At 39.3% G+C, this 17107-nt stretch overlaps 2 protein-coding genes and 1 long non-coding RNA gene across 3 annotated transcripts in view; 2 read left to right on the forward strand and 1 right to left on the reverse strand.

Moving 5' to 3' along the window:
• Positions 1–17107, forward strand: part of LOC127368435 (uncharacterized) — a 180533-nt gene that overhangs the window by 113159 nt on the left and 50267 nt on the right. The window lies entirely within an intron of this gene.
• Positions 9863–12509, forward strand: LOC127368401 (nuclear factor 7, brain-like). Its single transcript, XM_051409233.1, has 2 exons — positions 9863–9925; positions 10014–12509. The coding sequence occupies exon 2, from the start codon at positions 10031–10033 to the stop codon at positions 10589–10591; it is 561 nt and encodes a 186-aa protein (XP_051265193.1). The 5' UTR covers positions 9863–9925; positions 10014–10030; the 3' UTR covers positions 10592–12509.
• Positions 14382–16832, reverse strand: LOC127368398 (granzyme A-like). The gene is made up of 5 exons (XM_051409230.1): positions 16703–16832; positions 16451–16586; positions 15911–16049; positions 15374–15649; positions 14382–14921 (listed from the first exon to the last, which is right to left on the reverse strand). The coding sequence occupies exons 1-5, from the start codon at positions 16761–16763 to the stop codon at positions 14763–14765; spliced, it is 771 nt and encodes a 256-aa protein (XP_051265190.1). The 5' UTR covers positions 16764–16832; the 3' UTR covers positions 14382–14762.

The following is a 17107-nucleotide window of genomic DNA, read 5'->3' on the forward strand; positions in this document are numbered from 1 at the left end:
ACAGGTGGAATTAATTAACAATCTGTTATTTATGATAGCATAATATGTACAATAGATAATAAGCTTACATATTTTACAAAAATAAAAAAGATAGTTTTGAGGCTGAAAGGAGGATGACAGCCCACAGTGACATGATTGGAATATTTTCGTAGATTCAGAGACTAAAAACAAGTTTTAATTTACGGATTCATATAAACTAACTGAGCTATTGAACTAAGTTTTCTCATTTCAATTTAGAGGTTTTTTTTATTCTGGTGACAGCAGCTGTTTGTTGTGCATATCTCTGTTAATAATTATTCATGATCATTTGACAGAGCTCCAAAATACACAATATGTTCCATCCAGTAGTTTGCAGTATTAGTGTGTCACAGCTCTCGTTTTAGCTCGTTGACATTATCTGTTACATTATCGGTTCATTTTCGGGACAAACAGGACAGGATCTGCTGCTAATTCAGGACTGTCCCATATTTTTCGGGAGAAAAGGAAAAAGAGGCGTTTTTCAGAGCAAGAAAAAAAGAAAGTGGATTATTAGAGTGTTGAGAAAAAATAGGAAACAGTTGAGAAGTACAAAGGATTTCTTAAATGTAAGATAAGAACCTAATGGAGAGAGGAAGAGAAGGGGGACCGAGATATGGGAGAGGGGGATTTGATTCGAGGCAGTTTTTTGAAGTGTTTTGACCTTGTGACAGAAGATAAGAGTTGACTTAATGAGCCTGTGTGGATCTATGAGGGATCTGAGCAGAGACCATTACCATGTTATAGGTTAGTTTAGTAATAATCTTGCCCTGAAATTAAGTTCATCATCTTCAACCAACCAGGGCAGCAAATACATATCTATAGTCATTGTAAGTAGTTAGTATAATGCTGGGAAATCGCCCAAAGGGTATTTAGTATGAGATAAATTAGTTTTTATTTCAAAAGGTATTTGTTTTTGGATGATTTAATTGTTGGGTGGAATTTGGGGGTTAGGGTTTGTTAGGGTAAAATTAAGAGAATAATAGCTCAACCCGTAGGAATCTCACATTCTTGTCACCTATTTAACATAAATTACCCAAATTCTTAATCATGTTTAGGTAAACCAAAGGTCAACTTCTGTAGCTCGTCTGAAGTCAGAATATTGAGATACTGTTCAAATCCTGACAATGTAAGGAACCAATGAGCAACTGCAGGTGGAAAATGTATAAAGCTGCCCTGAGTCTTTTACACTCCTGCCTATCTGCAGGAAACATACATGTTTCTCGTGTGCTGGTGATTAAACTTAAGCTGAGCTGCATTTTCACCGCCAAGAGCCTGAAACATGTGGATGTGGGAAATTACACTGACAGACAGAAAGAGAAGACAGGCGTTAATGTTCTACCTTCTAACCTTTCTTTAATCCACTCAGGCATCAAAGTCTTTACTAATACACACACACACACACACACACTCTCTTCTGCTGTTGGAGGCCTTCATTGACAAACCTTCATCCTCTATCCCTGAAAATAACCAGCTTTACTTACCCCACACAGCCAGGAGTTGTCTGAATCCACATGGATTCAGACAATTTTAAGTAGCAACATCCAAACACTTCATTCAAACCGGCAGAAATAAAATAAAATGCACCAAAGCCGTGGTTAGTCCTTCCACTGTTCCAACAATCATTAATTCTGGTTTGAGGCCGAGCATCAGAGAGTCAGTGGGGAGAAACAGCATGTTTAAATTTCTGACTTTATGTCAGTAAATAAAACTTCTTTGAATATGTTGTTGGGAACTGAATTACTGTGCAAATACACAGCTTGTGTGATCTTCATGAACAAAGACTTGAGTTAAACCAACATGTAGACAAGAAAACGGCCCATCTCTGTGATTATTTACACTTCAATCGTGTCTGTGGAGGCTAGGATTTTAGATCTGAAGGGAAGCACTGAATGATATTACAGCAGTGAATCATGAGCTTGTGGATGACTCTCAGTCTCACACTCTTTCCTCAGAGCCCAAAGCTTAACTACAGTTTAGACGTAAACAGACTTTGGGGTATTTCTCTCTCTGACTGCTTCTTTTTGTTTATTAAAATCATTCTGTGTGCGCTGCCGCCTGATACAATCAACTCCAGGCTCTCAAACAGCCTTTTGAAGAAGTGAAAATGTTCCAAAATATCTTCACTTTACGAACCCACCCTCACTATCCAGGTCCAGAACTCTGCAAGAACTCAAAGAGCATCAAATAACATTTCTTCTGTTGTCTCGTTCTGCTTCATTTAGAGAGAGAATTTAGAGAAGCTGTTTTATGTTCTTCTTCCATCCTGCGTGTCCATGGATGAAGGCAGAGCTGTGTGTTGAACGGAAAGATTAGCTCACATCACACACATTCACCTCTGTCAGACTCATGTTTGCGTCTGACGGCTGCAGAGGAAATCCATATCACACCGGGGGAGCTGTGTGTGAACAATGTCTTGTACTTCTATCTTTGTGACGACCAGAATGAGTTTTAAACTGAAAGTGTGGACATGTCTCCTGGAAATCATATATAGTGATATTTACTTCTGATTTGTCTTGATGATTCAGTTTTTAAGAACACAGTTGATGTCAAGACAATGTTCAGTAGCAAAGGTTCTTCCAACGAAAAAGTGTCAAGCTGCTAAACCCGGTCAAGCTCTGGTTGTGGCACGACACCAGTGCCGCCCAGGCCTGAAAGCTTCCTCCTCTCAGTGGTCCAAAGCTCCTGCGGTACCAGTATGAACATCAACACTCCTGATTTTAATCAAATTTGGTTTGTTATAAAGGTGGGAAGGTGATACTGGTTGCTAACCAGAATGAAAGACCAGTAACTGAATTAATTCCTACAAGTATCCAGTATCAGTACAATTTCTCACGTTTATAACAAACCAGACTTCATGAAAATGGGTTCAGATTAAAAGAGTTACAGTGGATTTTGCAGTGAAGTCTGAATCTCTTTGGACCTCTTCAATGCAGATGGCAGCATACAGCAGCAGCCAATGAGATATCTATGTGTCTATATCTACGCTCTGGCGTCCAGGGCAGTACGGCTAAGCTAATAAAGCTAACAGCAACTACATTTGTTAGCAGTTACTTTACTGTCCATGAGGAAACTCTTTAAATCACAAGAGTTGAGGCGGAGCAGTCGAAAGACATTGGAGGGAAAACCAAGAAGTTTCACCAAAATCACTGACATAGTTGGTGACTTGGTGCCGAAAACCAAAAGTTACATGCAAGAACCAGAGTACAGAGGAACCGTTCACCCTGTTACAACACAGTGCTTACATGGTTTTGGTTTAACTCTTGTCATTTCCTTTTTTATTTTGTATTTCTCCTCTTCCTATGTCTTGTTTAAATTCACTTCCTGTCTTCCTTCCTTTCACCTGTGTATTTAGTCTTTATGTTCCCATGTCCCTCTGTCAGTTCATGGCTACTTGTGTTCCCGGTTGATTTGTTCCAGTGTTGCTCTGTTGGATTTTTTACTTTTTGCTTTACCTGGACAAGTACCTGTCTCCCTACCTGTCTACCTACCTGTCTACCTACCTGTCTCCCCCCTGTCTACCTACCTGTCTACCTACCTGTACTTGCATCTGCCTGTAAGAACTATTATATTATATTAAAATCACTGAAGTCATCCTGTTGCCTGTTGCTGTCTTGGGTTTTGGGTCCAATCCTGATTTCCCTTAGTGTAGCATCAAAATTAAATTAAATTCAATTCAATTCAATTTTATTTGTATAGCTCCAATTCATAACAAAAGTTATCTCAGGACACTTTTCAAATAGAGCAGGTCTAGACCGAACTCCTTATAACATTACAGTTAAGCTGTTACTTAAGGTAGAAAAGTTACATAATGTTGCTTTTATTGAGTGGTTAACTGGTGAAACTTCACTACACACTATACATATCTTATTTGGGTTTATATTTTGATGCACATTGAGTCTATGCCTGGAGTAGGAAATGCTATATATATATATTTATAAATTTGACTTGCCTTGCAACTATAGTCCAGATAAGATCTCAGGTCCGTTTGAGCTGTGGTCCGCTTAATGTTACGTTTCTATTCTTGTGTTTGTGAATCTGGGGTTTCTGTCATTATTGATGCAGTGTGTAATGGCTCTATTGAGCTGCTTACAGTTCAGTGCACAGCCAATGATGTTCGTCAGGACTGATGGAGACACTATCTGCTGGATGCTGCTGCCTATAATGAACACAACTGTGGACAAAGACACACATAAATATATGAGCAGTATGAGGGGCATGTAGCCTAGAAGCAGACTGTGGTTGTTTTTCTTACAATACCAGATTTTATTCTTTGTGAATTGATGATGATTTGGTCGGACGGCTGACTGTGGCTGTAATTTCTGTCTGTCAGACTCTCGGTACAGTGCAGTGTCTGACATGATGCTCAGTCGTGATCTTTTCCACTGTACCATTTTTCCACTTTATATTCTGAAAGAAGTTGCTCATAAATTGTGACAGCATCTGGGAGTCCTCCTCAGTCACAATCCTTTCTTTAGCTACTCGACCTCAGGACTCCTAGCTATTCAACAGGAGTTTGCTCAAGGTGCTAGTTTAGAGATAAAGAGGACATGTATTCACAGCCTGTTCTCATTCTAAGGAGTACATATCCCATACAGAGGAACAAGGTACCCTTTAGTCACACCTGGAAACAATTCATCATACATTGAGTTTGATGTCAACCAAGTTGCCAGACACAAAACAATCCGCACACAATTTACAATTAAACCCATCTGTCACCGGCATTTAAGGGGTATGTACACAGCTGCTCTCTCATGTGTTTTATCAGTGTATGATCTTCACTGCAGACGGGAGTCTCTGTAACAGTGACGGACAGATAGATCTGCATAATATTGACCTGTCTCCTCTATGACGCATAGTCTTCTGAAACCTAAATATTGGCAGTTATGCCTTTAGTGTCAGTTTGAGACGCAGTGGCCTGTCATCTAACTTCTAATCTTCTAACATTACCCATCGACATCAAGTATCGTTGTATAAAGAGCAAGAAAGTCAGAGAAAGGGGTGGAGGGATGGCTCAAACCAACACAGGACTTTCACCCAGGAGAGACCGCTGTTTCATAACTTTTTGCCACAGTAATGACAGTAATTTGTTTTGAATGATTTTTAACAGTACAGTGTTGGACTGCAGATCAGAACATGCTATCATTCTGGTGGGCATGGACAATGTAGTTTGAAGGTTCAAGGTTACTGTATTTGTACCCATGGGTAAATTGGGTTTGCAGTAAAAGACAAGGCATTCCTCATTACAAAAATATAAAAACAAAAAAAAGAAATTCTTACAAATATTTCAGGTTTTCTGAATGTCTGAATGTCCAATCTAAAGCTTGTTCTCGTTTGTGAGAGTCGAGTCAGCTGAATGACTACATCTCTGTGTTGGGAGCTGCTAAGTGTGTGAAATCACTGAGTGTGAATAGTGCTGCAGAAAGAAACATTACCGCTGAGGCACCTTAACTGTGACTTTGAACGCTCTTCATCGGATCAATACTTTACTTCACTGCACCTGCTTGAGGTTTGGGAGGAGCAGCTTTCACACACATTTAAACATCAATGCACCTGTGAATTCATTATTTGCATCAGGACCTTTTGCCTCACCATTTCTTTTACATATTCCCTGTGTTTTGGTCTTTATTAAACTTATAATAGGTAAAGTACTCAGTGTTTGACATTTGATGGCATTAGATGTGTTTGTGTATACCAGATACTGTAAAACATCTCTTTAGCTCCTGTTCCGGTGTTGTACAAAGAAAAAGTGATAGACGTATTTATAAATTAAAAAAAAATTAAAAAATGTGATGTGATATTGAACTTTTCTACAATAAAATAACAGTTTCAAAATCATCTTGCTACACTAACTTGTACTAGGGTGAATGGTGCTTCTGTCATTCCCACTCTGCGCCCCGTCTGCAGTGTTTAACGCTTTACAGCACTAAGTCACACACCACCAACTATGTCACTGATTTTGGTGATTGGACAGTAAAGTAACTGCTGCTAAATTAATTCCTGTTATCTAGTTAGGTTAGCCAGTACTGCCCGGGACTGGTAGCACTGGAGCTTTGGACCACGGGAGAGGAGGAAGTTTTCATGCCTGGGACAGCGAGACGAGTGCTGATGGAGAGCTTGCGCCGGCGACATGCCAGAACTGGATCTTGGCGAGAGGGCAATGTAACCGGGTTCAGCATCTTCTATAGACAGAGCTAATGTCAGAGGTTCAGACACCTCAGAGGACGTTGATGGAGGAAGCTAATATGAGAAAAGGAGACAGTAAATGTGGGACAGGCTATTAGTGGTCAGCTAAAGAGAGCTTGGTAAAATAAGTCTTACTGTTGGACCAGTCAGTAATATTAACTACTTGCTGTGTTTTTAGCAAAGTATCATATGTAATCATAACGAATATAAAGCTGTCTATAATTACCACAGTGGGATTGAAACAAATACCAAATCAAGTGTTGCTTTAAACAATATAAGTAAGAATTAAATAAATGTTATTACATGTAATGGGGATTACAACTGTAACTCTCTTATTTGTAGGTTTGTTTTTTTTTTTGTTTTGTTTTTTTACTTTACATATCATTAGTTCTTCGTTGCCCAGTCTCTGGCACTTGTCATTTTAATAACTCGACAAGATAGCATTATAAACCTCTTTATCCTGTCATTATATAAAGGAATTTTTTCTGCAAACTTGAAACTAGAAGCCACTTTGCATTAATTTCACCATTATTATTCTTCTCTAAGCAGCCCAAACAAACAGCTCAAGGTCCTTTTCCTGCCGCAATGACGACTGAAATTATGTTTGAAGTGAGATATTTCTCTGCCTCATGTTGAGAACTTTTTAGCTTCTAGCACTTTAGTCTGAAAAAACAAAGAACATGCAGCTTCTCAACATTTCATTGTTTCCTTTTAAAGTTACATGAATCATTCTGGGACACAGCTATCTCACACAAAACAGGTTTCTGTTGCAAGTAAATACAGTATGTCCTTCAAACATGCCTGCTCTTACTTTAAATAATATTTTATTGAAACCCACTGAAAAGAAGCAAAACCTCAATCTTTATAAACTTGTTTACAGGACAGTAAGCACAAAAAATCTAATATCGAAATGAGTCCCAAAGCCTCTCCAGAAATGAAATCACTGCCTGTTCTGTCTAAAATAGAGGCTGTTTCTGTTTGAATCTGAGCCAAATTCAATTCAATTTCACTGAAAAGATAAAAACACGATGTCAAATGTGTCCTCCCTCTCTCTCTTTGACTTCATTACACCTGGTTTCTCTCTCTTCCTCCTCTTTTTTCTTGTCATTCTTTCATTCAAACTCTTCCTCCTCTTCAACCCATCGAATGAGTTTCAGTCACTTCTTCCTCTGCAAATGGCTCGTTATCAGCAGCCAGACAACCTGCAAATTGTACCATTGTGTGTGTGTGTGTGTGTGTGTGTGTGTGTGTGTGTGTGTGTGTGTGTGTGTGTGTGTGTGTGGGTGCTGCAGTCCTACTGAGGCGTTTGAAGGACAGTTTTCGGATGGATTTTCCACCAGCAAAGTGCTGAGTGGGCCTATTAGCGGGACAATTTTCTCCTTATTCCAGACTTGTCTTTCATCCCTCCTCCTCCTCCTCCTCCTCCTCCTCCTCCTCCAGCTGCAGCAGATCTACTTTAAACTCTTACCTGAGTGGAGAGATGCAGTAGTACCCCTGAGCAAGGCATTAACCCCCCGCTGACCCAACAGAGATGCTGCAGGTTGTATTATATGCAGAGAAAACTAGAAGTTGCAGCACCAACTCAGCAGATGGAGTTTGAACAGATAAGTGCAGAGAGAAGGAAGAACACATAAACGGAACATTTTCTTCTTCCACCCTCATCCCTACATAGAAACATGTATAAATCAGTCAACAGACAAGGAAGAATTTCTGAAGAGTTTTATTAATTTTGCAAAGTAGTGGTATTGGTAGTTTTTAGTTAGAACTTATTGATAACTCTGTACTTGTATTATTAGATCTTAGTGCTGCATTTGACACCATTGACCATGATATTCTTTTACAGAGACTTGAGCATCAAATTGGCATTAAAGGAACTGCCCTAACCTGGTTTAAGTCATACTTATCAGATCGTTCTCAGTTTGTACATGTTAACGATGAATCCTCCATAAATACTAAAGTTAGTCATGGAGTTCCACAAGGTTCTGTACTTGGACCAATACTATTTACTTTATATATGCTCCCTTTAGGCAACATTATTAGGAATCACTCCATTAACTTTCACTGTTATGCAGATGATACGCAGTTATATCTATCAATCAAACCCAATGAAATTAATCAATTATCTAAATTACAAACATGTCTTAAGGACATAAAATCCTGGATGACCTGCAATTTTCTGATGTTAAACTCAGAAAAAAACGAAATTCTTGTTCTTGGCCCCAAAAACCTTAGAGACTCATTGTCTAAAGATATAGTCACTCTAGATAGCATTAACTTGGCCTCTAGCACCACTGTCAGGAATCTTGGAGTTATCTTTGATCAGGATTTGTCATTTAACTCCCACATAAAGCAGACCTCTAGGACTGCCTTCTTTCATTTACGTAATATTAGAAAAATTAGACACATCCTATCACAGACAGATGCAGAAAAACTAATCCATGCATTTGTTACTTCAAGGCTGGATTACTGCAACTCTTTATTATCAGGTTGCCCCAATAAGTCCATTAAAACGCTCCAATTAATTCAGAACGCTGCAGCACAAGTACTGACAGGAACTAGAAAAAGAGATCACATCTCTCCTGTACTAGCTACTCTGCATTGGCTCCCTGTAAAATGTAGAATTGAATTTAAAATACTCCTCCTCACCTATAAAGCTCTTCATGGTCAGGCCCCTTCATATCTTAAAGAGCTCATAGTACCCTATTACCCCACTAGAACACTACGTTCTCTGAATGCTGGGCTACTTGTGGTTCCTATAGTCTCTAAAAGTAGAACAGGAGCCAGAGCCTTCAGTTACCAAGCTCCTCTCCTGTGGAACCAGCTTCCAGTTGTGGTTCGGGAGGCAGACACCCTCACCACATTCAAGAGTAGGCTTAAGACATTCCTCTTTGATAAAGCTTATAGTTAGGGCTGGATCAGGTGAGTCCTGAACCATCCCTTAGTTATGCTGCTATAGGCCTAGACTATCGGGGGATTTCCCATGGTGCACTGAGCTACTCTCTTCCTCTCTCTTTCTGCACTCATTCATGTCCCTTTAATGCATGTTACTAACTCCACTTCTTCCCCGGAGTTCTTGTGCTTTCTCGTCTTGCAGGTTCTCATGGATCCTGGTGGAGCCTCCTGCCATGGTCCTGCTTGACTGCCATTGCCAATACTGTTGTTGCTGTGCACCTGTCTGTCTGTCTGTCGCTCTCTCTCTCTCTCTCTCTCTCTCTCTCTCTCTCACCCCAACTGGTCGAGACAGACGACCACCCACCTAGAGCCGGAGGATCTGTCCTAGGTTTCTGCCTTTTAACAGGCAGTTTTTCCTTGCCCTTGTCGCCAAGTGCTTGCTCATGGTGGTACTGTTGGGTCTCTGTAATTAATGTTAAAGAGTTCGGTCTAGACCTGCTCTATTTGAAAAGTGTCCTGAGATAACTTCTGTTATGAATTGGCGCTATACAAATAAAATTGAATTGAATTGAATTGAATAACAAAGCAATGTATAAGCCTAACCCCTCTCCTTTCTTTTTTCTCATATGTCCTTGGATCAGTTCCTGTTTTTGATGCCTGTATTTGTGACGGCAGTTGGGCTCTTTTATTATAGTTTTATATTATGTTTTTGTTTTGTAACATTAAACATTCATGCAGTGTTTTTTCCTCCCCTGAAGCAACAGCATTCAGCAGAGGCCGTCTGACAAAGCTCCACCCTTCACCTGACTCACCTGAAACAAACTAGTAAAAGGTTTGTTAGTCTTCATCACTACAGACGACAAAAAAGAAGACATATGATCAGAGTCACCTTCTGACTCTGATTCTGTTTGTGTTTTCAGCTTCACTCAGAGACAAAATGGCAGACCACATTAAGGTCCAGGCCCAACGCACAGAGACGCAGATTAAGGAGCAGTTTAAGAAGCTTCACCAGTTTCTAGAAGAGGAAGAGGAGGCCAGGCTGGCTGCACTGAAGGAGGAAGAGGAGCAGAAGAGTCAGGCTGCGATGGAAAGAGTCCAGCAGCCACAGCTGCCCTCAGGAGCTCTGATAGACGAGGCCAAACACTTGGGCAACCTGACCTTCAACATCTGGAACAAGATGAAGGACATGGTCTCCTACACTCCTGTGATTCTGGACCCAAACACTGCTCATCCAGAACTCATCCTGTCTGAAGATCTGACCTGTGTGGGCAAAGTAAAGGAAGAGCTTCCTGATAATCCAGAGCGGTTTGATAAATGCTGGTCTGTTCTGGGCTCTGAGGGCTTTAACTCAGGGACTCACAGCTGGGATGTCAAGGTTGGAGACAGTACAGGCTGGAGACTGGGTGTGTTAGCAGAGTCTGTCCAGAGGAAGGGAGTCATACAGTCTGGATTATGGAGAATAAAGTTATTTGGAGGTGATAAACCACTGATCTCGTAGTTCAGAAGAAGGTCCAGAGGATCAGAGTGAATCTGGACTGGAACAGAGGAAAGCTGTCGTTCTCTGATCCTGATACTAACACACACATACACACCTTCACACACACTTTCACTGAGAGGATGTTTCCATATATTTGGACTGTGGATAAGGTCCCAGTGAAGATATTACCAGTGAAGGTCAGTGCAGCAGTGAAACAGAGCAGTTAGAGATAAAGAGAATGATTATGAATTGAAACTGTTAAACTGAACCTGCTGCTTGTTATTGATTCTGTTATTCAGTTTGACTTTGGCTTTTTGTTTCTATTGTCGACCTTTTTTACATGTAAACTTATTTCATTTAGTTTCTGATCTTTATGTTTGGTTCATTGAGGGCAGTCAGCTTCCACAAAGTGGTTGCTGCTCTTAATGACTTAACACCATTCGCTTCCAGCTTGCAGGAATGATTCCTATAACCCAGAAATGAGTTCCAGTTCCCTCTTCTCAAAGTCAGTGGATTTTGGTTTGATTCTTGAAACAAGGTCTCTGGCGGTTAACTAGGATTGTAATAGTATATCATAAGACAGTTAAAACCCAATACAAATATGTGAAGACTCAAATCAGTGAGATGAAAAGAGAATCGCTATATACTCAATCTTTATTCAGTCATTATTTGTCTCATTTTGGGCTCCTGGGCACAAGACTTGTCAGATGACTAGTGGAGTGACTACATGTGGTGGATTCCTCATCCATGTGGTTATCAGACACTACTGCAGTGCAAGATGCTTCACAAAGCACATTCACCAGCGCTAAATATTTAATATCAGGATATTTTCTGATAGAAGCGACACCTGTAACAAATCTCCAGCTTACCATTTATATATGTGGTGGATATTCCCACAGCTGACAGACTTTTGGTCCAGAATATCTTGGTTGTTCTACTACAAACGATTTATATCTTCTATATGTTTAATCAAACTGCCAAAAAAACAATAAAAACATTTCTTTAAAAAAATTTACTGTGCCAACTTTGATAATGGTAAACATTTACATCTCAAGTGGACATGTTTGATGACTGTTAATGTCTCCTTCTATATTTGAATAAAGGCATTTATGCAACATTGTGACATGTTGCATATTTCCTGTATGGGGTCTTAATATATGCTGTGGGAATTTGCCCTTTGTGGTCTGGTCTTAGTAAGTACATGTTTCCTTGTGGTTCAGATCTTAGGTCATGTTCTCTGTGTTGAAATGACGAAGCATTTTAGCAACATCTACAGATGACCTAAAGAGAAGGATGACAGAAAACACAATAAAATGTTTGTGAGAGACACAGTAGGAGAAATAGAAAGAAGGAAATATGTATGCCCTTAAGACAGTGGAAAATGTAGACATGAGGGTGTCTTACAATACTAATATGGATCAGTAATGAGAATTAACCTTTATATATTTATCTCTAGACTGGAGCAGGAGCCTCAGTGTTAATTTAAGCTTCTCTGGTTGAATAATGTCACTTTTGTGTTTTGCTTTTGTCTTAAAAAAATAGCTCTTTGGTGTACAGCTTTAAAAAAAAAAATCACATTTGTCTGTGGCCTGGTTTTATTTGAGCAGTACTCGTACCGCGCAGCATGTGCACGTGTCTGTGTGCGTAGGATACTGTGAGATCATGGGAACTGGTGTTGATCATGTGAGCTCGTCACATGATCAAAGGACCTTTTTCCGATTTTCTTTATTCATTTTTTGTTTTATTTATTTATTTGAAGTTTAACCCCTCATTTATTTCATATATACTTCTGTTATTTGTTATTAGATGTACATATTACTTTATTTGTAATGGTTTAAGTTGTTGTGTCACCTTTCTTAAGGAAACAACAAAAAGTATGATTGAAAAAAGAAGTACTCTCACCTTGGGGTTACTCATGCACCAGAAGTATGTGGAAAGATTGTTGTTATTTAGAAAGAAAAATAAAGTATGATTGGACTTTAAAAATACATCTACATATTTGCATTTGAAAATAAAAAGACAAAACTGATGTTGATCTTTTGTTTTTTTTTATAGAACAGAAAGATTGCAGTACATAAACCCCTCACTACAAAGATAAATGCACTTTTGAGAGTTCAGTTCATAAAAAAGTCATATGGTCAGATGAGTCATCCTTCCCCATATTCCTGAGAAGTTGGCGAGTGCATGTGTGGCGTACACCAAGAGAACAGTACAGGCCTGCTCGACCCCTACAGGATGGTGGTGTTGATCCCTCCAGTTTATGTCTTTAAGTCATCCATCTATAAATTTAAACTGACTTTGGTTTTTACATGGCCTGACAAACAACCCGTTCACACATTGGCAATAAAAAGTGATTAACTACATTTTGCAGTAGCTTGCTTGTAGTTCAGCTACATTTATATTTCATATTTGATCCATCTTCTGAAATTTCAAACCGGTAATGATGATACACTTGTGATTGCTGCTTTGAAGCTCGATTCTGTAAACAGTTTTCTAATTCAATTTAACAGCTTTTGATCAATCTATATTGCTTAAATAAGAAATTTCTGGTTGGTCACTGGTTTAAATCCCACCTATTCCGAGTATACTGATAATTTAGTTGGTTGCAGTTACAAATAATAGTGTACTCACTCATACCTACAATTGTGGGCCATAAAATTAAAGGAATGAGTTTTTATTTGAACATTGCCTCTCTGCCAGCACAACGGCTGTTTCTCAGTCCTCACACAGCGACAGCATCATCATGGTAAAACCTGAATCTCAGCCTGAGGAAGAATTACCATGGCACACAAGACGCTGACAAAACCTACGTTTTTACTTGTGCACCATACAGGTACTTTCCCTTTAATGGTGGAGTGTCTTTCTTTAGTCTGTTTATGTATAACCTGTGAAAAAGTGAGTGGCACTGTTAGCTGGCGTTTGGCTTTTTGTATTAGATACTGTTATAATTTAGTATCATATGTAAACTGCATTTTTGTGCAATTTGATAACTTCTTTACAAAGTTTTTTTTTCTAAGTACCTTCAGTTAACCAAACTCGATCTCTCTCTAGCTTTGCTAGGAGTTCAATTTCTTCCAGTGTGAAGATACTGGCAGCATATGGTAGCTTAGCTTATTGCCTGCAGTTATAACCAATCATTTCAAAAGGCAAAAGCAAAGATCAACATCACTTCCTGTGCTTTCATATTCCTGCTTAACACACATATATAGATGTATCCCCAAAGGTTTTATTATGCTTACACATTTTGTTCAGCAAGATAATCTTCACAAATGAACACCACTTTTATGATTTTTGAAGGTAAAGGGACCGGTACTTGTATAGTTTCCTTTCTAGTCTTCTGACCACTCTAAGCACTTTTACACTACGTGTCACATTCACCCTTCCACACACATTCACTCAGTGATGGCAAAGTCCATCGAACAGAAACTAACATTCATACACATTCACACACCGATGCATGGCATCGGGAGCAATTCAACTCAAGGATACTTCAACATGTGGCACCAGGGGCTGGGGATCGAACCCACAACCTTCCAATTTCTGAACGACCCGCTCTGCCTCTGAGCCACAGCCGCCCCTGGCCAGAAGTAAAAAGCTAACTTTAGGCTATAAACAAACTCAACACGGTTGCATGACTTCTATTCAACTTCAAACTTATAATTAAATCTTTAATTAAAATCTACAAGTTGCAAAGTTTGAGTTAGAATACTTTGCAAGAGTATACACACAACAGGGCTATACAGGTGGACTAGACAAATAATGACAAAAAAAACTAAGCAAAATTAAATTTTTCTTCATCAAATCTGTCATATAAAAAATTATATTTCCTTTTATTTGTAAAAGGGAAACTGATACATTGATACAGAAACTGGAGTGAGGAAGCTAAACAAGCAAAGTCAAAAGTACACAGTCAAAATAATAAAAAATGAACAATTTAAAGCGACACAATGTCAAAGAAAAAAGGAAATCAAAAAAGTCACATTCGAGGAAACCACCCCTGCATGAATGTGTTACAACACTACCCAATAGTAATAGTTCCTCAATAGCAACTTCTTCTATGAATTCATATGTGCAGCTGCAGTGACTTTCTCTGTGGTGAAATATTATCATGAATCAAAGGGCTGGGTTGGGCTAGTGATTTGTAATTTAAATCTTATACAGCATATGCATAATAATTAACAGAGAGGGCTCATTATATTTCAGACTTATCCAAAGTCTTTTTGATCCACTTGAGTTGTTTTTGTGAGAGAAAAGAGTACACTCCTGGCTTTTTAATCAGGCCACACTTCTGTCCAAAAGAAGTAACTCCGATTAGCTCTCCATTGCACAACAGTGGCCCTCCTGAATCCCCCTAGAGAGACAATAAATATGTGACACGTTATTTGTAGGCACAGGTAGTCAAGTAGTCCTTTTAGATTACATCATCCTTCATATACAAATCAATATCTTTTTATTCTTATATCAAAATCCAATTCTCCTGAAAAACAAAATGTGACGCATGCTTACATAAGCGTTATAAACTTTATTGCTAGTAGAAAACCACAACTATCACTCATATAGAAACACAACTTTATCAATTGTACAAAAACACTAACACACTAATTTTCTCACTGGAACAAAATCACAACTTTATCACCCTACATTAAACAACCTTAGGACAGAGGACAGTCTGACGACAGCGGTACCGAGGTGAACTTTCCTGATGGACTTAACCAACTCAGTCCGAGGAGCCAAAACTGACAAAACTGTCTCTGCTTCCTGTTTGTGTGGTGATACTTAAGGTGGTACTGTATGTGTACTTACCTCACAGGTATCAGCCACGTTTTTACCATCTGAACCAGCACATATCATGCCACTGGTGATAACAGGGTTAAGGCTGTAATATTCGCCAGTGTTGCACAGCACTCTGTCAATCACAGTCACATTGACAGACCTCAGCACATCAGACATTTTCCGGCCCATGTTGTTTGTTTTCCCCCATCCAGCCACCAGACAGCTGGTGCCAGCTGCTGGGTCTCTGACGGTTTTACCCAAATTGAGACATTTCACCGTCTTGGTCTGTGACACTGGTTTGTCAAGCTGTAATAAAGGAAAATCACTTATTGATGCTGACAGCCTGCCTTTATAGGGTTTGTTAATTCCCAGTGTGTTCAGTTAGTTGCAATCTGAATTTTCACCACTAGATGCCACTTAATCCTACACATTGGTCCTTTGACATGTTAAAGAATATTTAATATTCCATATTGAAGTTATTGGTTTAAGAAAGCACTCTTCTGAAACATTTGCACAATAAAACTCCCATATCAGTCTCCACTACTGGTTACTGCAATGTTACCTTACCTTAATCAGCATGAGGTCATTTGCATAGTTTTCTGCGTCATAGCAGGGATGGCGAACATGGCTCACAACCTCACGGACCTGCCTGGACTCAGTTTCACTTTCTTTGATGGAGTGCACACCCAGCAACACCTCCTTAATGCTGCGACAGCAGGAAACAGAGTTTTATTAAAGGTTAAACTGCTAGGAATGATACAATGATGAGCATTATCACTAGGTCTGTGTATTGGCAAGAATCTCACGATACAGGGCTTACAATTCACTATATTGAGTTTTCTTTACATTTAATTTTAGTAAAAATATAAGAATAAAAAAACAGTTAGGGGTTTAAACAAACAAAAACATAAAGATCTCAAAATACGAGCCGTCGTGTACGGTATTAAAAGGTCTGAGATGTAGCAGGGGGAGGGACCACATAGATCAGTAAAAGTATTCAGTAAAATCTTTAAATCAGTTGTAAAACATGTTGTCATTGTAAAGAGTGAGAGTGATGTGATCATGATGTTACATCAATGGTAAATTGAACTTTTTAGAATTTCTTACTCAGCACAGTGGGCAGCAGTCAGGACCCATGTTGGACTGATCAGTATCCCTCCACAGAGCGGTCTCTGCAGCAGAGCCATGAAAGGCAGTGAGTGAGGCTGCACCTCTTTCCCACCAATAATCTCAGAGCCATCACCTACAACAAAGTACAGTCAATCAATTTAACCAAAAAGGGAGATAAAATAGTCAATAACTCAAAGAACAGGCTGCACCGGCTGCACAGGAGTGAAATATATTGAACATGTTACTCACTTGACTGAACGATGAGGACGATAACAGAGATGAACACAATGAAATCCCTCAGGCACAACATTTCTGTTTCTTTGATGTGAAGTCGAATGCACTGAACCTTGATGCACTCTCTGTCTCTCGTCTTTATGTTAAGGTCAAAGGAAGTGGTCTGACCACAGAAATGCATGAGGCAGCAAGATAGACACAACCATTGCATGAGAAACTGTGTGTGTTACCTTCACATAGAAACCTGTGGTAAATAGGTTGTGTCATTTTCCAGTCATCACAGGCTGATACTCACCAGCTGTTTGTGTACGTGAAGCAGCTCGCGTCAAAGAAAACAGACCTGTGAATATTATATTACATTCCTGCCAATAGATCCTCCTCAGTGGTACACACCGGACATTTAACACTTTCATTTAGTTT

The sequence above is a fragment of the Dicentrarchus labrax genome, unplaced genomic scaffold (assembly GCF_905237075.1).
Source record: "Dicentrarchus labrax unplaced genomic scaffold, dlabrax2021, whole genome shotgun sequence".
In the NCBI taxonomy this organism is placed as follows: domain Eukaryota; kingdom Metazoa; phylum Chordata; class Actinopteri; family Moronidae; genus Dicentrarchus; species Dicentrarchus labrax.